Consider the following 21521-nt stretch of genomic DNA (forward strand, 5'->3'; position numbering starts at 1 on the left):
AATGATTAACCATCCAGATCTCTCAGGTCTTCAGGGACTGGTCAGCTTTCTGTCCCCAGAATCAGAACTAAACATGGTAAAGCAGCGTTCAGTTATTATGCTCCAAATATCTGGAACAAACTCCCAGAAAACTGCAGGTCCGCTGCAACTCTGACTACTTTTAAATCCAGGCTGAAGACTTTTCTTTTTGTCGCTGCTTTTAATTGAACTATTCATATCTTAGACTGCACTGTAACTTTTATCCATGTATTTTTTCTTTTAATGTTTAATTGCTTTTCTTTTTAATGACTGATTTTAAATGCCTTTTTCTTAATGTCTTTCATTTTTTGAAAAGCACTTTGAATTGCCTTGTGTTGAAAAGTGCTATATAAATAAACTTGCCTTGCCTTGCCTATATTCTGTGTTGTAGTAAAAAGAAATCGTCACAAATGCTGTTAATTATTTTTGGCAGTTTTCAACTACTGATTTTGAAAACTGAGAATTCAAACATTGAAAAAACTAATATTTACTTTTTAACTTGCTGTGTTGTGTAGCTTTGGAGCAATCCCTCTCAAAAGCAACTCATTAGAATACCTTCAACATCAAGCCTAATAGAGTTTGAGAAAGAAAATCCTAAGAGTAACTGATTTCTTATCATGGTTTTACCTCCAACAAGTAATCTTATTACAAAATAGTATCAATCAGGGGGTAATAGTATGTGTATTTACTTACTTTTGGTTCATTTTGCTAGTATAAAGCATCACAGACTGACCTACTGACATCTCAACTCCAACAGTCACGTCTGGCTGCCATGCAGAGGCTTAAGGTTAGCTTTAGGATTAGCTCCAGGTTAAAGGTGTTGAGCGTCTTAAGAAGTTTCTCTGCAGATGGGTCAGGACCGGGACAGCAGCAGAGTGGCGGTCCGCTGGGTAATCCTCTCCTGGCAGTGGGAGAGGAGGACTCAATCATTGCTGTTCCAATACACTTCAGCATTGTGAAACAGCAGATATTAAAGAGGCCCTATTATGCTTTTTGGGGTTTCCCTTTCCTGTAGTGTGTTATAGGTTTGTGTGCATGTAAATGGTGTGCAAAGGCTGAAGTCCCAAAGGTCCCTCCAGAAGGAGTTTCTCACCCACACAATCCCCCTCCTGCCTGAAACGCCTTCATTTCATTCCTTTTACAGTAACATAATGACATCACTATGTAACATGCACGCTTCTATTGGCTAGCGCTCCAACACATTGAACGTGATAGGCTAAGGGGCGGGATATCTCTAAGCAGTTGACCAGAGCCAGCCAGCTAACCAATCAGAGCAGACTGGGCTCTGGTTTCAGACAGAGGGTGAAAAGAGGTGCTGCAGTATGAGAAACGTAAAGATTTTTGAACGTTAAAGAAGGTAAACATGTCGCAATCGAGGCATGAAATACAAATATGAACCTGAAAATGAGCAGAATATGTCCTCTTTAAATATTTCTCAGTATGTATTGATGTATAACCTTTCTCTATTTGGCACAGTAAAGGCTGTGGCTTCAGTTCAGCCTTCACACAACACATGACACATCAGTGCTATGTTTTCTCATTAGGAGTCACTGGAGCATCATGACATGAATGATGATATTCACACACAGATCACACAGTCACATACTGACACTCTCTCACTCACACACACACACACACACACACACACACACACACACACACACACACACACACACACACACACACACACACACACACACACACACACACACACACACACACACACACACACCACACACACACACACACACACACACAGACACACAGAGAGAGAGAGAGAGAGAGAGAGAGAGAGAGAGAGAGAGAGAGAGAGAGAGAGAGAGAGAGTCCAGCAGCAGCTCATGGCTTCACAGAGCTCATAACGATTGATCCCACACTTGAGTCCGGCCTGATCGATACTCCTTGTTTTTTCTGCTCGCTGCTCGGATCCTGGCTGCTGAGCAAAGTTCTCTGAGCTTCATCTGGGCTGCATGTCAGGCTTCTGTGGCAAAACAAAGGACTCTCTGAGGGTTCACTGCCTCTGTGCATAGCAGGAAATCACAGCTATGTAATGTCAACTCTAAAGTGCTTATAAGGTAGGAAATAAACAATTGAAACAAGTTCCCAAACATTAACAGAAACTCTCATTTCATATTCACAGGAAATAATCTGCCAAATTTGGAATCAAGGATTATTATTAAACTTTTCGGTTAGAGCAACAAGCTTTTTCTTCTCATCTTTCTTCAGCTGATCTGAAAAATCCCCAAATCTGGAGATACTAAGTGAAACTAAGCTCAATGTTTCCTCTCCTTCACAGAAGACCTGCATAATCCATTCATCCATTTCAGTAATACACAGAATGTATTTTATTCGCAATATATCTTCCAGTATGGTAGTGATCATTTAACTTCACAGGATTTCTGTGTATTATACAAATGTTTAAACTTGCTTTTTTCCGGAGCTAATAATGTGCAAAGTGCCTTTACTGCAGTTTAAGAGTGTTCTTAAGTAATAGCTGACACGTATTTTCCTCACATAAAAATAGAACATATGAAGAATGTTCCATATTAGAGGATTTATCCCTCATGTTGTCCTCTCAGCGGCTGAAGCGGCTCTTTACTCGCAGGAGACGGCAGATAAGCTGTGGAGCTGACAGGCTCCTCGACACCTCAGCAAAAAGTCTGACAGAGGCTGAGACAACACAAAGCCCAGGTGACACACACAGTGGCAGGTCAAAGTGTGTGTGGGTTATTACTCTGTGTGTAGGTTGTCGCGATTCATGACCCAACATGTGTATTTATCCAACTGCAGAAATAATTATTTACAACAATTATGTGGATAAAATAGAATTTCTTTACATTTGTAATGATAAAGCTACTTGCAAATGACAGGGCAGTACAATGTTTGGTAGGTTTAATTCGTACCTCTTCACTTAAGATTTCATTCAAATAATGTATTTTATTGTTATATTATAGTTATTTTATAATAATTGTTACTTTAATAATTGTATTCAGAGTTGAGTCAGCGATTCTGTATAACAATTAATGACCCAAACTACATTTCAAAAATCAGCATCCCTCTTGTTCCAACCCAAGGCCTCTCAGCTGTGCTGGCTGGAAAAATATAGTTTGAGTCATTTAGTTTGTTACAGAGCCAGGGTTGTGTGTGAGCTTTTTTTCCAGAGCACACACATAGAATGGCAGGTAGTGACTGTGAGGAAAGTCCCTGATTTTCCCTAAAAGAGAAAGTGTAGTGGATTGGAGTTGCTGTCCTTAAACCTTTTCTTTTGTAATATGTCAGTGCATTATGCATTTTTATTTCGGTATATTCTTGACTATATTTGATAACCTCAAAGAATTGAGGCAGATAATGATACCTTATCCAACCGCATCTGCAGTTAAAAAAACTCAAGGCAAGTTTTAAACTGGGCTTAAATCATTATTTTACAAAATACGTTGTTTTGGAAATATTGTTATTTTATTCCACTGGTAGATATATCGTCTTGAGACGTATGCGACTAAATTACAGACTAAAGGGGCATTCTTTTGCTCATTTTCAGGTTAATAATTGTAATGTGTGCCTCTGTCACATGTTCAAAACGGTCTTTATTCTTCTCCTACTGCCTCTTTTCACCCTCTGTCTGAAACCAGAGCCCAGTCTGCTCTGATTGGTTAGCTGGCCGGCTCTGTTGTGATTGGTCAACCGTTTCGAGATGTGACGTACATGTTGGAGCGCTAGCCGATCTAAACATGTTTTACAGACTAAAGACTTTTCTTTTTGCCGCTGCTTTTAATTGAACTATTCACATCTTAAACTGCACTGTAACTTTTATCCATGTATTTTTTCTTTTAATGTTTATTTTATTAACTTTTCTTTTGATTTTAAATTCCATTTTCTTAATGTCTTACATTTTTTGTAAAGCACTTTGAATTGCCTTGTGCTATATAGGTGCTATATAAATAAACTTGTCTTACAGTATGTCACTATGTTATGGAAGTAAACAAAGGAGTCCAATGGAGGCATTTCAGGAAGGGCGCAAGTGTTGGAGAGAAACTCCCTCTGGAGGGAACTTTGGGATTTTAGCCTTTGCAGACCATTTACATGCACAGAAACCTATATAACTCACCACAGGAAGGGGAAATCCAAAACGCATAATAGGGATCCTTCAATTGGATACATAGATTAAGATAATAAAAGAATGATCAGTTATTGGCAGCGTAGGGATGGGTTACCAAGCATGTGAAATAAACCCTTTGCCATCTGTATATACAGTTTAATAATGACAATTATTAAGATCTGCAAAAGGCTCCTGGTTATACTCCTCTCTCTCCAACATTGTAAACCCCATACCTTCCACCTAGTCAGAAGTAAAGAAAGATTAGCAGCCTTTGTATACAAAATGTTACACCTGATGGATTTCTGTGAGCTTTCATAATGAAAATCCAGGGAAAAGGCACTCTTTTTCTGATACTGAGTGCCAGCCTCAGTATCTTCAGCATCAGCTGGTAAGAAGCTTTTCTCTCCTCTTCTTAGCGCGTGGAATTAATTCATGTATAAAAGGCAGAATTAAATAGTTTGATAACCTCGTGTGACCTAACATAACCGTGAAAAGGTTGAGCCACTTAAGTATACAGGGACAGAATGAATGAATACAATGGTGAATGAGTCGACAGGAAATCAATGAAAGAAGAAGAAAAGAAGAGAAATTATGAGAAATTACATTTTATGTAAGCGAACAAAACACTCTGTGCCAGTGTTGTCGATTTTACAATTCTTTGAATGTCATTTATTTTAGATGTCAACCTTTTCCAAATGCACAATTCTTGCAGTCTGAACTACCAACAACTAAGTGAATGAATTATGAATGGAAAATACCACACTGCCCACCTCAGCAGCGTCTCATTTACCTCTCCTCACCTGGTTTCCTGCCAGTTCTCCCAGCATCCTCTCTGAGAGCTGATTAGAGGCCCCTTCCTGTAGCAGAGGACGAGACAAGGACACTCCGTCTGCCACAGAGCTCTCAGACTCTGGGCTGCAGCTGGATGAAGACGGATGATCTAATCCTGCCAGGCGAAGGTGGGCTGAGATGGCCGCCTGCGAGGTGACAGTCACACAGGTCTTCATTTGATCAGGTAATCACAAACCCCTGGAGTTGTGATAGTTGTTTAATTTACGATTTTCTCACGCCAAGCGTTTTATTTGACCTCTGTGCCACCTAAAACAATTATGTCTGTTTTTGTTTGCCCAATTTATCAGCTGTTTATCAAAATGAAACAGCCTCAGGAAATGATACCAGGGGAGAAAATGTGTCTGATAACTGCAGCAGTTTCTTCTTTTGCAATTTGTCATCCAAATGCATTGATGCTAATGAGGGAAATGTATTGCAAAGTTTTACATAACTCACCAAAATACGACATTTCATTCACCTCCCCAAAACCTTGGGTATATTGCCTGTTTTGCTTGCCTGGTTGAAAAGGTAAGGTTCTGGTTATGAATTGAAGGGGCAATCTTACACCACAAATACAACAAGTAAAATCAAAGAGGTCTTACCAGAAATCATTTCTGAGTATTTGTTGGAGTGTCTGTTTTTTTTGGTGTTAGAGATTATTTTGTTACACATTAATTTTCTAAAAGTGAAGGATGAACTTGATGGTCTCCGGATGTCTTCACTAGAGGGCGCCACACAGCAGTGGGAGAGGACGCTCGGTACTTTTCCCACTTCTTTAATTGTGCGGGTCACTGGAGGCACAGTTCTGTTTTCCGAGACTTTTGCTCTTTTTGTATAATATATTTTTCCTGACAGTTTATCAATCTTTTCTTACACCTCTTTCCTTCCTGAAAAGCATCTTCTCTCTTCATACTCCAGCCTGTGGGATCATTTCACTGCCTCTTTCAGTGCCTCTCACTGACTGATCAGTCAACACACAAAATCAACAATAATCCTAAAGGAATCATTATTTACCTCAAAGCATGCATGAAATTCAGATTTCTGAAGCAGACTTGATCATATCTGTAATGCCCTCCATGCTCTTGAGGCCTTTTCTATTTTTTACTTTTAAGTCACAGATGTTTAGTTTAGACATAAGGGTATATCTAATCACGCTTTAAAAATGCCACTTTCTATATATATATATTTCTATATATGTTATAACAAATATATTTATTGGCATCGGTTTTTCCAATACATTTACAAATGTTTACCCCTCACCCCCAAATTAAAAAAAAGTTACCAGCCATTATCATACTAAACCAAGTATTTAAGTAAATATACAAATAATAGTTTAAATAAACATGTAAAAATAAAATCTTAAGTTAAATACATAATTAAATCAGAATGATGCCAATGGACATGTGAAATAGTTTTTTTTGTACGTTTTAATAGTGAGTTATAGTGAGGTAAACAAGAGGCTTTCCATAGATATTAAATGTAGGAATGTCCTCCATTGTGCCACTGCCTTTATGATGGAGGAGTGAGACATGCAGATGCTCACCAGACTCGTTGTGGCGTCCCCGCAGGTGTTATCGCCCGCTCCCTTCGTCTGCTACTTGACCTTTGGGGTGCCTATTTCTCTTTCCTTTCCCCCACATCCTCTGTCAATTCCATTCTTTAATACGATGAAATGTTATAAATGTCATCAGCTTAAAATGAAATGATTAAAGGTCATCTCCATAAACAGTTTGAACCTCCTGGGGCAACCGGGATCTAATCATTTCTTGGGGAATGATAAAGAAAAAACGCAACATGAAAGGATTTCATTTGATTTCTAACTTTGGTGCAGCTTTTTGTTTGATACGACCCTCATTGTTTTCAGGAGAATCCTGCCTGCCTGCTGATTTCTGACTTGACTATACATGTTACTAAATTCATAAATGTCTTTGTATGGTTATTTATTTATTTGTTTCCTGCATTTTCTTGTAATCCCCTTCTCTTAAAGACATGAGACAGCCACACAAAACAAGAACATCCCATGACAAATCATAAAGTACAGCTAAATCTGCATTATATAAAGTAAATGTCCTTTTATAAAGGTCACAATGCTCAGTACCAACCTACAGTAACATGTGCCCAAAATAATCAGTATTTGGTCAGCATCACTCAAGTTATTTATATATTTGCAGAGACAGAAGAGAAACAATTATATCTTAAAATGAAATGTAAATGTCAGTAAAATCATTCAGAGTTGAGGGATCTCAAAGAAAATATAACGTGATCATTTTTAGGAGACACATACCATATCTTCTGACAAGACACTGTGCTCACACAATGTTTGGAGAGGTGCAGTCCAACATAACAATGAATGATATGATTGAGAATAAGTGTGATGCTCTCTCAACACCAAATGGAATCTTCTTAACCAGGTGTTTATATTGGGTACTCCAAGAATACATGTGAGCATGTGAATGTATCAAATACAAATGAAAAGGATACTGGGGAAGTAAGGTGCGTTACAATCGTAAATATAAAACTGCTTCTTCAATGTACCTTTTCATATCAATAGAAAAATGCTGACACTGTAGGCATTATTGCTAAACAAATAGCTAAACAGTCTGAATAAAGAGGCAAGAGTGCGGGAGGGGAGAGCGGGGTATTGTGAGACATCGGGTAATGTGAGACACCCCCTGTATCTAGGCAACGGAACACAATTGTGGTCATGTGACCATTATGTTTTCAAGCCCCTCCCATTCCCCCCTTGCCAGGAAGGTGAAGTTGGTGCTGGTGCTGTGGTAAGTATGTTTTTTTCACAAAAATGTGTTTTTTGCATGTAAAAGTAAATGTTCTTGCTATGAACTTAATCAACTATTGTGTCAAAGCAAATTGATTCAGGTAGAAAAACTTAAATCATACATGTTGATGAACTTCCAACATATAAAACCATGTGATTGATGCTAGTTGAAGATTAGCCTGAATTGCTAGAGATGTTGTTTTTTCTAAAATGGTGGCTGTGAGACAAATGCTGTGGGGTAAAGTGAGGCAGTGTCTCACTTTACCCCACCATGAAGCACAAGTTAAGTTTAGTCTTAAACATATTTTGTGTAATATTACATTACATATGTTTTATTTGTAATGTCATCAACATTGTAGAAAAGCCATCATGCCAAGAAACTACACAAGAAAGACAACCTGGGGCCAAACACCCCTCGCAGAGATGGAGAGTGCAGCCACTGAGGTCATGCAAGGAAAGAAGTCCTTTAGAAAAACTGGAAGGGATAGAAATATTATTTTTATTACAATTATTGAGTTGGGACAAGTCATTTGTTCAGTTTTGTGTGCAAGTCGTGGAATACCAGACAATATTACACTCTCTACGAAAAGTAGGGCAGCACAGTTTCACATAAAATAAGTTCAAACACGAGAGGAGTTAATCACAATTTGCAGTGAAAAATCGAACGGAGAGCAACAGTAAAAAATGTGTATGAGAGATGGGTCTCCATGATGGAAGAGCTTTGCCTTCACCAGAGAGAATCATGAACATGTTAGAGCCAGAAAACAATCTGAGCGGCAGAAACAAACATATCAGACAGGAGAGGCCGAGACCTGAATTACTAACCTGCTGTGTAATCACTGGGGTTGTCATAGCAACCAGGTTTGGAGACCGCATGGCGGTTGTGGATCATGGGAGCTAGAACTTGTATAAACTGCAGGTATGAACACCATCACATGCACGTGCTGAAAATAAACGCACATTTACTTGGAACTTGTGTTTTGTTTTTCAAACATTCAAACTAACCTTAAGGCAAATCTTGTTTTACAGACGGTCTCGCTCCTGACAATGTTAACCTTCGACCCCGACCTGCGATGCCTGGCTTAGCGTGTCGTCCTGCCAAATGTCACACCCCCTCACATATTGATGCCATATGAAGAGAGCTCAGGCTCAGCGCGTGAGAAGGTTGGATGTAATATTTATAGGTTGACCTTTACTTCACCCTGCAGGGACTAGTCTTAAAGAACTGCATGTTCATCTGCCCAGAGCATTGTGGGAACTCAACATGTCTCAGGTTTGAATCCCACCTATGACTCATGTTGCCCATTGTCGCATGTGTAAGGGTCACTCTTGGACTCAAATTGGATTAAGAGGTAAATTAGACTTGATTTGGATTATTTTCTCAAAACCAACAATGAATGTATCCTACTAACAAATAGTGTATACATAGTGCTCTGTTGTTGTCAATAAACTATTAAAAAACACAACAATGAGCCACACTGTTGCACTTGGACATATTACCCAAAACACATAAACACATGCTTATTCGAACTCAATTCCAAAAATATAGGGACAAGATGTTGTAGGGTTTGAAAATAAAAAATGTGTAAATAAAAAGTTATATTCATTTTCAGTAAAAGCCACTAAGTTTGTAGATGAGAACCACAGACAGGAAGTCACAAAATAGTGAGGGACAGACTAAGACACTGATTGCTTTTGTGTTTTTATGGAAAATTGTCGACTGTCAGAGAATAACAACAGCTAGTAAATATCATGCTTTTAAATTGACCGACCATGCCCTTGTACATCTGTACCTGAGCAAATGCCAATTAAAAGTCTTGAATGTTTATTATGTGTTTTGCCACAAAAGGCGTGGCATCGTGAAACAGCTTCAAAATAGCATGATAAGCACTTTATGTAAAGAACACAATCACAGCTATATGAAAATCCAATCACAGGAGACACCTTTAACCGTAACCAGTCATCCCTGAGGAAAAGGACTAGAGAGATGACTTGCACCGACTTGAAGGGCCAAGAGGTAATGAGAGTTTCATGATGAACAATGGATATGTTTTTTCTGCATACGGCTGGGATTGATAACCAAAGGTTATTTGTCATATTGTCATTGACACTCTTCCAATCTATACTTGTCAGTTGGGCCCGGTCATGTTGCTTAATAAACTGCCCTGCCTACACCATAAATAACAGACTAGACAGATGTTGCTACATTGTGTTCCAACAGCACATCGACAGAGTATAATGGATGTGAATTATGATCTGTGAGAATCTAGGCCTGCAGTCTGATTATCCAAGAATAGACCTAGATAGTCTCCGTGCAGGGTACACAGGAGAGTTCAGAGAGATCAGGCTATCAATCAACAGACACATCACAACATTTGTCCTCGTCTCTTTTTGGTTTGGTTGAATAAAAATGAATGATCCTTGTTTACGGAGTGTTAGGTTTCGCATGGATTTGGCGATTCATGAGGCTAAACGTGGAGGTCTTATTGTGTTGTAATACAGTATTCAACCAAATGTAGCAATGTTAGCATCGACCTCAATAAATGTTTTGACCTTAACTTGTTTATCACGATTAAAAAAGAGTGACAGTATAAACTTTCTCATAGAAGTGTTTTATGTTCATTGTTATTCTTTTCTGCTACTTCAGGACTTTTTGCTACATGACCAAACATGAATATGCTGATTATGATTTAATCCATTTTATTGCAAAAACGTGCAGCTGCAGGGGAGCGCAGTGGTTGCTCTAAGTGCTCCTTGATTACAACACTCAGAGCCTGAGCTTGGTGGAAAGATCACCCAGCAGGCCTCCAGCTATCACAGACACACAAGAAACACACAGCAGAAAGGGACAAATGATATTCAAAACTACTTTATATCACTCGTACTTTCATAGATAAGTAGGTCATTCATTACTTTTAATACCAATGTTATCTGCTTATCAGAATTCTTCATTGATTTCCTAATGATTACTTTTTTTGTTCTTTGTGGGGACTTACAAATGAGTTTTTGCAATGCACAACTATAAACAACTTAAATAAACAAATAACAACAACAACAATTTGAAACAAGTTCTCAGCTGAAAAAGATTTTTGCTTCCCAATTCCAGAGATGAGTGTAATGATTTGAGTACTAAAGAAAATGTACTGCTAGGGACTAAATAAGGTCCACCCCATGGTTATCTTGTGAAGCTTTAGTCAATTATACACATGTGTAAATATGACTGTTGGCAGAGAAAGCTACATGACATAATGGGATAAAACCATAAGGCAGCTTGACATTTCCTATCCACCTCCCCAGTGTGCATGCTGTGGTTCACGTAGCAGTGGCTCCACAGCATCACATGACTATTGGTGTCAAACACTGAACATGAGACAGGTGGGTGGGGGGGGGGGGGGGCTTGAGTGGTCTGGTTTTGGACTGAGTATCAGTAAAAAGATTAGATACAGTGGAAGCATCAGACAGACTTCAAACTAATGAATGTTCAAGTGCCAATGGCTTGTATTTCTTAATCAATGGTGCTACATTACATCGGATGCTTGCATGTACATTGATGACGCTAAATGTAAAATAATAATATGATATGTAAATACGTTTATTTTGTAGGTTAGTTAGTTGGGTTAGTCTTTTTAGACATATTTACCTGTTGCATTGTTTTTTATATTACACAATGACCTGAAATCAACCCCTAGTATACTGTGGGGTAGGCCGTTGTCGCTGAGCAACTGTGCATCTCCCTCCGCTGGAACTACTTTTCTTTGCGGAGGTTTGATTTTTATGGAAATAGACCGTTATAAAACATCCAGTCGAAATAAAAGTGTTTTTACCGGAGTTCAAATGGGTTTGGTACTGTTGTATTGCTCATAGACGGTGCATTAACCTCTGTAAACTTCTTGTCTCGTGGTTTAAATAAATTATTTGGCAGGCAGCTGCACGGCACCTTGAAATTGTGAGGGGGGCGTGCCCGGCCGCGCGCTGCGGAGATAAATTCGGGGGACACCTCAGCTCGTCCCCCGCTCTCTCTCCCCCCTGAGGACTGACAGACTGAGGTGCCTTCACAAACGGTACATTTACCTCTTCTCGTTTCCAGTTTGAATTAAGTTGTCAAAACTTTTGAATTATGAGAGTTAATCTGTCATTTTGATGTGTGACACACTGTCAAAAAACGGACATTTCTGGGACCTCATTTTATAATTCCTGTCATTTGGTCTTCTAACTCGTCTGCATGTTGCTTCTATAACTTTTAAATAGCTTAAAGTTCGAAGTATTTGTCAAGCAGTGCAATACGTTTTCTGAATTACTTGTTGCAGGATGCCCAGTTTTGTGTTGCTTTTGAAGAAAAATGCATTAAATGTGTCTATTTACCTTTCAGTGACGACTAAGACCATATCAGACAACATGGTGAAGATTGGAATCAATGGGTGAGTTAGTGTTTTTAGATTGTAGTCGCTATCATCATTTCAAAACATTATCTCATTATTTGTCACCGTCTCCACTGGCATGCATTAGTCTCCAGAAAACAACAACAATCACTGAGTGCAGTATAATTGGTATGGCTCTGAAAACCTAAAATGGGATGGTAAATAAGCAGATCTGTAAGGAGGAGTATTTGCAAACAAATAAGGTGGCTTTTATTAATAAATGTGCATGAAATAGGACAAGAATGCAAATAAGTAATAGGAAAATAACTTTCATAAATGTAACTTGATAGGGGGCAATGACCTTTTAGGCTGCAGGTTATGGTCTCCTGCAGAGTGTGTCTGATGTTTGCTGAAATGCTGCAGCATACACAACCTCTCCGGTTTACTGGACATTATTAACAGGCTTGTTATTTTCCTTAGCTGCATTTCTATTCAGAGCAATGTGAGGGCAAGTGTCAACTCTTCATTTCCTAAATCACTCATATAGCAAGCATCCAGTTGCTGGCAGTATAAAGGTCTTCCATCCTCAGGACCCCGACACTGTTTCTGAGACCCTCGAATTATGATCTGTGCTCAGAGATTGTATTTTAATTAAAAGAGCATAATAGAGTCAGTTGAAAAGAGGATTAAATCATATACAATTATTTTTCTCTAAAAGATTAAGTAATTTATTATTTGGGCATCTTATAAAGAACATGTCAATTAATGACATTGCGTACAATATATACATGACATGCCAAACAACAGTGCAGTATTATAACTTTAAAAACTTAAATTATATTAAATGTAATAAATGAACAACATTACATAAATGCAAAATAAACATAAAGTCCCCCTTGATAAACTTTTTAATACATTTTATTTTCGGACAATCTCCTCCAACACATTTCTTACAAGTGAAGTTATTTGCCCTTTATGTGAGACTCCTTCTCTGAGTCAGTGCTGTTGGAGAGGGGTCAGGCTCTGGACAGGACCCGTCTATTCTCTGGTTATTTATAGTCGGGGTGGTGTTGTGTTGTCACAGTTGTCGTCCCCTCTTCTTCCACACCCCCCGTCAGACCCCTCCGATCCCCCCTCTGTCTGTACTGCTGCCCTCCTCAGCTGTCACATTCCTTTTTATTCTCCACTTGTCTATTTTTAACCCTCTAACCTTTCCGCTGAAGTTCAGGGATCATCCGGCCGGAGGTTTTAGGCGCTGCTCACACTTTGAGATCTCCAGTTAAACATTTCCTCCTCCTCCTCCTCCTCCTCCTCCTCCTCCTCCTCCTCCTCCTCCTCCTCCTCCTCCTCCTCCTCCTCCTCCTCCTCCTCCTCCTCCTCCTCCTCTGTGAAGCAGCTGCTGTGGAGCTGCAGGAGATTTAGCTCCTTGATTCTGGGCATCTCTGAGCCTCAGAAACTGAAGATGGGCTCCGGTCCATGTTGGCCTTGAGCAAGGAAGCACTATAGTTGAACCCATGGCCCTGCACTGTGGCATTCCACTGCTACTAAATAGTTATTATGGTTCAAAAACAGAGGAAACTATTTGTTTAAGTCCAGTTTAAAGCAGTTATATTGTGTATTGTCATTAAATTACCAGATATTTCCGACTTTTGGAAATACATAGACTACACGGATTAGACTGTGAGCGTGCAAACTTCTCCTCAGATAAATCATCAAACCGAAGAAAATCAGTTGCTTCAGTTTTAAGTTAAATGCATGTTTTTCTTTAATCGGCAATCCCCTTTTTTCGCCTTTCTCCAGATAACTCTCACAGCCTTACTATGGTATTTAGTAGAACTCAAGAACAATTTGTTTTCCTGACAAAGAGAAGATAAAGTCAATGATAACATATTATAGTAAGCACACAAATGCATACAATAATAATAATAAGATTATTTGGATAAAAAAGATCCATTAAAGATTGCAAATACCCAGAATTGATTCCAAAAATGAAAATAGAATTGTAATAATACTCCCACCATCAGTGACAACCTTGTTACTGGAAACTTTTTTATCTCCCCGCCGGTGCACCTTTCTAGTTCAGATAGAGACTGTTATTTCGGAGTATGTGATTGTCTGAGTCTTAGAGTTAAGTTTCAATCTGTCGCATGATTACTTACAGTAATGTGACTCCTGAGCGCTGGAGCCATGTGACCTTACATAACAGGGCTCAGTCTGAACATGTGAAGCAGAGACTGTGGAGCCACTTTTTATCCCCACTGGCCCCTGTGAGTGCCATTGAGCAAGGCTCTAACCCCCCGTATACTTCCCTCTACTATCAGCTTGATTATTATACATAGACACTTGCTGCTACACCAAATAGTCTCGTATGCTGTTATCGGGACACATTGGGCTGCAGCTAGCGATTATTACAGTAATCGGATACAAAAAAACTTCAACAAAGCCTAAGACTTTTAATAATCAGGTTATTATAAGTTGATTGATGAATAGTTATTGCCCTATAACGACACAATGACTTCTGGAACCGTCGTACAGAAGTGCAGTTATGAATGAGTTATTTGCACACATTTGCATATATAGTGTTACGTGAGGTTTGTTCCAGCTGGAATGTTAAATACTTTTTTCAATCACAAAAATAAATGTAACTAAAGGAAAGTGCCGCAGCCTCGCCCCTTTGCTCTTAGAAAGGTCAAACCGTATGTTAATATCAGATTTCCATCATGTTGTTTTACGCACAAACAACTATTACCAGGTGAACTTTACTGTTTGTGTGGCAACTCTGCTCTCTGGATGTAGATTCATTATTCCTTTATTAGCATTAAGCTTAGGGGAAAAGCACAGGTTGAGCTAGGTCAGTCAGACAGTATCACAACGGCAGCGAGCGCAGCAGCAGTGAGCGCAGCAGCAGCGAGCGCAGCAGCAGCGAGCCGGCACCCAGACCCCACGCAGCATTCTCATCTGTTTGTCCTTACTGGTGTCATTTCCTGGTTGCTAACAAACGCCATTGTAACACATAATCACTGATGTTCCGCTGTAAGGAACAGAGTGGGCGAGCTGACCAATCAGAGCACAGAGGGCTCACAGGGAGGGAGGAGGGGGCAGGATCTCCAACAAGCCGTTTAGGACAGAGAGTGAATACACATACTATACAGAGATGCTGTGAGAAACCAATGTGAGTTTGGAACATTAAACAATATAAATCTATTCTAGTAGACCTCAACAATGGAATTATGATCAGTAGAAATGGCCATGACATGGGACCTTTAAGATTAGGACTGTGTCATGTCTTCCTTTTTCCATCCTTCAAACACCACCTGTCTTCAGGCGCAACATTGCGTTACTCAGGCTATCACATGTCCCCTTAAGCCACAGTGCACCCGGACAGTTCTCCTGCAGTGCATTTCTATTTAACTGCTAATATGTGACCTTTAAAAGTCATTCAGTGTCTGGGAGTTAACATCGCCCTTCTCCACACATCCTCCTCCTCCCTCCTCCTGCGAGATGAAAGGAAGAGATTCCTCCTCTCACGCTCTCTCAGATGATCACTCATTATGAGAGCCCGCTGTTATCTCTTTCTTCCAGTGAAGTGGTTAATATGAAACTGTGTCCTCCTAACATCCTCCGCTCTCTGGTTTCAGTCCCCTCGCTGTTTGACCTGCTGTGACGGCAGCCATATTAGGCGTAAACAGGCTTTCAGTTGCCGGTGCCAGCCATTGTTATCTTCAGTCAAGGTTGGCAGGCCTTGTATGGCCCTGCTGTCCTCCACTGTCACTCTTAAGTTAGTCTTTCAGTGCCACCTTCTGGTTGGCCAGAGGCGATGTGGCATGAGACGTATGGAGCAGTCTTGCACAAAAGCCGCTCTAAATAAAAACAAAACATAAAAGAGGTTTCGAAATGATTCGATTTGGACGCGTCAAGATTGGCCTAAGGGATTTTTCAGACTTTACAGAGAAGAGGAATCAGAAATCAGAAACAGGTTTATTACCAAGTAGGTTGACACGAACGAGGAATTTGACTTGGTGTCGTGGTGCATACATAAAAGTAAAACAAAAATAAAAAATACAGATAGAGAACTATTTTAAGAAAACTATAATAACATTACAAAATAATAATAAATATAGTAAAATAAAATATAGCAGTATTTACATTGAAATAGAATGTAATAAAATATGTGCATTCCCTTAAGAGGTGTGTGTGATATATAATCTTGTTTTATTTATCCATTCTTCACGACCTGCTGTCTGTCTTTGAATGACCTTACAGTCAAATAAAAGGGTTTTCCACTTGCTGCCATTTTGCTAAGTTTTCTCTTCTCTACCTCTTTAGATTTGGACGTATCGGCCGTCTGGTGACCCGCGCCGCCGCCACTGGAGGCAAGGTGGAGGTCGTGGCCATCAACGACCCCTTCATCGATCTGGAGTACATGGTAAGAAGACCACCTGTACTCCATTTTCCTCCTGACAGTTTGTCATGATCATTTTGTATTTCTCAAAGCCTTCCAAAGTCCACTCAGGGTCAAATATAGTTTCGGGGACCGAGTTTAGTCAGAAATTCATATTTGGGTAATAAGAGGTTACAAAATAATGGGTTTTAAAGCATTAAGAAAAGACAGAGAGCTACAGTAGTACAAAGGTGTGAACGCCTACCTGTGGAGAAGCATGTTACAACTACACTTCAGACCCTGCTTTTCTTTTTTTTATATATATATATATATTTTAAATACTTAGGTATTTTCCTGTTAGAATCAGGTGTTCATAGCTTTGGTTTTAAATGTTCCTCTTCTATCTGCCTGCAGGTCTACATGTTCAAGTACGACTCCACCCACGGAGTGTGGAAGCACGGAGAGGTGAAGGCAGACGGCGGCAAGCTGATCATCGGCAACATGAGCATCATGGTCTTCCACGAGTACGCACACTGTTAGATTTACATTTCTTTCAGCGTTCTCCCTATGAGTGTGTGACCAGCACAGTCTAACCTCTCCAATGGGTGATCTATTTACACAGGAGGGACCCCGCCAACATCAAGTGGAGCGATGCTGGGGCTGACTATGTTGTGGAGTCCACCGGTGTGTTCACCACCATTGAAAAAGCATCTGTAAGTTTACCATCTGCCTCCCACTTATTTCACTGGGAGACGGTTATAAGGACAGGAAGTTACAGCGAGAACGTTTTAAATTGTTGAGAATGGACAAAAAAATCATACAAATGTATTTTCATCTGTTTGTATCTCAATGAAGTAACAAACATTATGCTGTGTTGGCCTGCAACGCCAGTTTTATATAAATATTTATTTCAGTCTCTTCTTGTATTTCAATAGTGTAAACCGTAGAAGGTCACACCAGAAAAAGCAGCATACACTTCATTTACAGTCAAATGTTTCATTCTATAGCATGCAGGGAATTACAAATGACTGTTTGATGATATATTTTTAAAGCTACATCATTTCTAGTCTTAATTCAAATGAAATAAATATTATAACATTTTTCCTTTGACCTCTGACCTCTTTTGTGTTCCTTAGGCTCACCTGGCTGGCGGTGCTAAGAGGGTGGTGATCTCCGCTCCCAGTGCCGACGCTCCTATGTTCGTCATGGGCGTCAACCACGAGAAGTACGATAGCTCCATGAAGGTTGTCAGGTGAGTCGCCACCTTTCTCCATGTTCCTAGTTCTAATCGCAGCTTTAATTAATGTTTCTGACCTCAAGTGATGACTTTAGATGCTCTGCCAATGAGAAACAAAAGTCAAACCAAGCTCATCTCCTAAAATAAGCTCTGAGTGTATGTGCAGTAATACCTTAACTTTGTGTCGTTGGTTAAATGTAGTCTCCTTCTTGTCTCCATAGCAACGCCTCCTGCACAACCAACTGCCTGGCTCCCATTGCCAAGGTCATCCACGATAACTTCGGCATCATTGAGGGTCTCATGGTAAACAGCTCAGACATTCTAATGGAATACAATCTGTTATTGATGAGCACTTAAGGATGAATGGAAAATAGTTTGAAAATTACATTTAAAGATATCTGATCACAGTTTGAACTTAGTATTTAAAACATAAAACTGACTGTTTTTGTAATGACTTTATCTATTCCTTTTTTTTAAATGATTTTCTAATTGTATAGCCCTAACTTAGAAATGCTCATTTCCAAGTAAGGGCTATACAATTATAAAACAAAGTTCTCGGAGCGCGACGTGATGTTCTGTGATTGGATTACTTGGTGTAAGCTGCAGCCAAAAAGCCAAGGAAAACACAACATGTTTAAAAAGCTGAAACTAGCAAACGTTTTTCAATCGTTTTTTTAATTAAAATCATACATCATCACACAGTGGTTTATTAACCAATATTCTTCTGGGAAATTGTATTTCCTAGCAGAGCCAAAATGTTTAGACTAGCTTCTTTCCACAGCTAAAACGCACTAACTTGAGGATTTCTTAGATCACTGTTAAGAGTAGCCCGGTAAAATGAAATGCTCTGTTGTTATTTAATAGTTTGTAGCTAGTAACTTAAAAATCCTATTTAATAGATACATTATAAATCTGTAATGCTTCCCTCTGCTCCCTCTCCTCAGAGCACAGTCCACGCCATCACGGCCACACAGAAGACCGTAGACGGCCCCTCCGGTAAGCTGTGGAGGGACGGGCGCGGCGCCTCTCAGAACATCATCCCCGCCTCCACCGGGGCCGCCAAGGCCGTGGGCAAGGTCATCCCCGACCTCAACGGGTACGAGCAACTTTCAGATCATTTTATATAGGGTTGTGACCAGGGTTATCACTGTTAACTAAAACTAAATAACAAAGACATCCTTGAAGAAAAACTACAACTAAACTGATGCTCCCAAAAGTGAATCTAAGCTACGAAGCAATTGAAACATCCAAACTAAAATAATTGAAAATAGAGACCAATTGAAACTTTGGTTGTGACTTTAGGAAGCAGTCGTCAACCAGGAGGACATTTAATGTATGTATGTGAGCTACACGATGATCCCATTGATAAAAAGTGGCATGTCCCCACACTCTAGAAATATTTCATAAAAGTAGGCAGCACATGCAAAAACGGTTTGCATTGAGGCTGATCATATACTGTATGGGACGGACCAGAGTTCGACTTTTGACCTTCCTTTGGAGGAGATCATCAAGGAGACGTCACCAAGAGGAATAAAACAATAATACACGATCATCTGTTTTGATGTTTTTACTTTGTGTCTGATTGTTGACGGTCCTGTTTTTACAGCAAAATCACCGGTATGGCTTTCCGTGTCCCCACCCCCAACGTCTCCGTCGTTGATCTGACTGTCCGTCTGGAGAAGCCCGTAAGTATCTTCTAACTTTGATTAAATATAAAGGTTTAACCAAGTGGCTGCTTAACTTTGGAACCAATATACAGATGAAAACATTCTTATTCAGCTATTAACTAGATCCCACATCTTTATTTTGTACTGTATGTTTGGGGTCGGAGAGGAAGAAAACTTGAGCTCAACCATCCACTGAATTTCCATACATTTTAATTCATAACACTCTGTAGCATTGAGGCATAATTATGTTACTTAGACTTGCACCTATATAAAGCTTTAACACCTTTAGTTTAAATTAATAAAAATATCTCGCCCTTCAGGCCAAGTACGACGACATCAAGAAGGTGATGAAGGCCGCTGCTGAGGGACCCATGAAGGGAATTCTGGGATACACAGAGGACCAGGTACGGACAAATGTCAACATATTCTCTTACTATGTTTAATTATAGACGTGTCTGAACATAACAACAGTCTGATGCCATTTCTATGGGTGTGTGTATAGCAATACAAAATCCACTAGATGTCAGCACATCTATTCTGCTACAATATGGTCTCAACTTAATTAAGAACTCATAAGGTATATTTAAAGTAAAAAGAAAACTATTTATAATCCATAAAGCCAGATGTGCAGATATTTGTAATTACTTATTCATCCCTATGTTGCTGCACGGCCTGCCTTATAGATGAAATGACATACTGGTGATGAGTTTATGTCAGACACTAATCTGTATTCACTGACCCCCTGCCTGTATAAACATCTGTGTTCCTCTCTTTCTGCTCAGGTTGTGTCCACAGACTTCAACGGCGACACTCGTTCCTCCATCTTTGATGCTGGCGCCGGCATTGCACTGAATGAGCACTTTGTTAAGCTGGTTTCATGGTGAGTTAAAGCACACCAAAAATAGGACATGATTCTCCATTCCTAAATATTCTATAATGCAACTTCAATCTCTGCTCACTGTTTGTCTGCAGGTACGACAATGAGTTTGCATACAGCTGCCGTGTGTGTGACCTGGTCCTGCACATGTTCTCCCAGGAGTAAAGCCCCGTCACGACTCGTAGTTTCCTTCCCATGATTCCCTCATGCTTCACCTATGCATGGTGTGTCATCCGCCCAAGGAGCAAACATCTTCCTCAACAAACGTCTATAATAATATAAATAATATGATTCATAGATTTTTATATGATAAAGTCGCCTCTGCTCAGTCCAGCAGTGAAGTCTGCACGAAGCAGTGTTTGCAGAGAGGATGTTCCATCACTGAACTGTATTGTACTGAATGGTCTTGTTGCACTTGACACGATAATAAAGTCCTCAGTTTGTGGAAGAGTTTGTTGTAGAGTGCATCTCTCTCTAGACATATGTTTATTTGTAATTATTATAATAAATACAAATCAGTGGGCTGTTGAACATTCCCATCCAGGACCCTAAAGCTGTTAATCTAGTGCCCAGACAAATGACTTTGAGTTTGGTGCAGAATACAAAATTAATAATTTCTGGGATGGCGGCCAAAATCTAGTCCGGAAGGCAGGAGGAGAGTTAGGAGAAAGCCATACAGGAAGTGTACTTTTCTGGGGCGACATGTCACTCTTGATCATTTTATATAAATAATGTGTCTCTCTTATTTACCTCTGACAATTGATAATGACAGTCTCGCCCCTCCTCAGACTATGAGGGTGGTTTACACGTCATTTTAAATTCACACATTTGTATTGCAACAAATAGATTTGTATCTGGAAATGTCTATAGTCCTATATGTTGTATAAAGGTAGTGTAAAATTAAATTAAAATATATTTTGATATGTCAAATCAAAGATTTAAATGTCCAATTCCCAGGGTTTACAAACAAGTTAATTGCTTTCCTTTCATTGTCTGTAGTCGATTGTAGCCAAACTTAATTTAAAGAAGTAGCTGTTAAAACCAATTTGAATCCAGGATCTTACAGCTTTTTAGTTGGAGCTGTTGATACCGGCCCAGGCAAGTGCCATTGAGTTTATTTCAGAATATCCAATTAGTATTAGGGATAAATATAATCAGCTGGCCAGTGGCAACGATAGTCAAAAGGGAAACAGGGAGGAACACCTCCAATGTCTGACAACTGAAATAACTTATTGTCACCAAAGCCCAGAAAGTTAATCATCAATTAAGTCAGAATCATT

The 21521-nt window shown here is 39.6% G+C and overlaps 1 protein-coding gene across 1 annotated transcript; it reads left to right on the forward strand.

Moving 5' to 3' along the window:
- The first annotated feature begins 11677 nt into the window (after nt 1–11677).
- LOC117454959 (glyceraldehyde-3-phosphate dehydrogenase-like) lies at nt 11678–20691 on the forward strand. The gene is made up of 12 exons (XM_034094261.2): nt 11678–11782; nt 12091–12139; nt 16406–16505; nt 16875–16984; nt 17083–17173; nt 17597–17712; nt 17919–18000; nt 18642–18793; nt 19304–19382; nt 19685–19768; nt 20147–20244; nt 20337–20691. Exons 2-12 carry the CDS (start codon nt 12117–12119, stop codon nt 20404–20406), a joined length of 1005 nt encoding a protein of 334 aa, XP_033950152.1. The 5' UTR covers nt 11678–11782; nt 12091–12116; the 3' UTR covers nt 20407–20691.
- Nucleotides 20692–21521: the final 830 nt, after the last annotated feature.

Source organism: Pseudochaenichthys georgianus, chromosome 11 (assembly GCF_902827115.2).
Source record: "Pseudochaenichthys georgianus chromosome 11, fPseGeo1.2, whole genome shotgun sequence".
NCBI lineage: Eukaryota > Metazoa > Chordata > Actinopteri > Perciformes > Channichthyidae > Pseudochaenichthys > Pseudochaenichthys georgianus.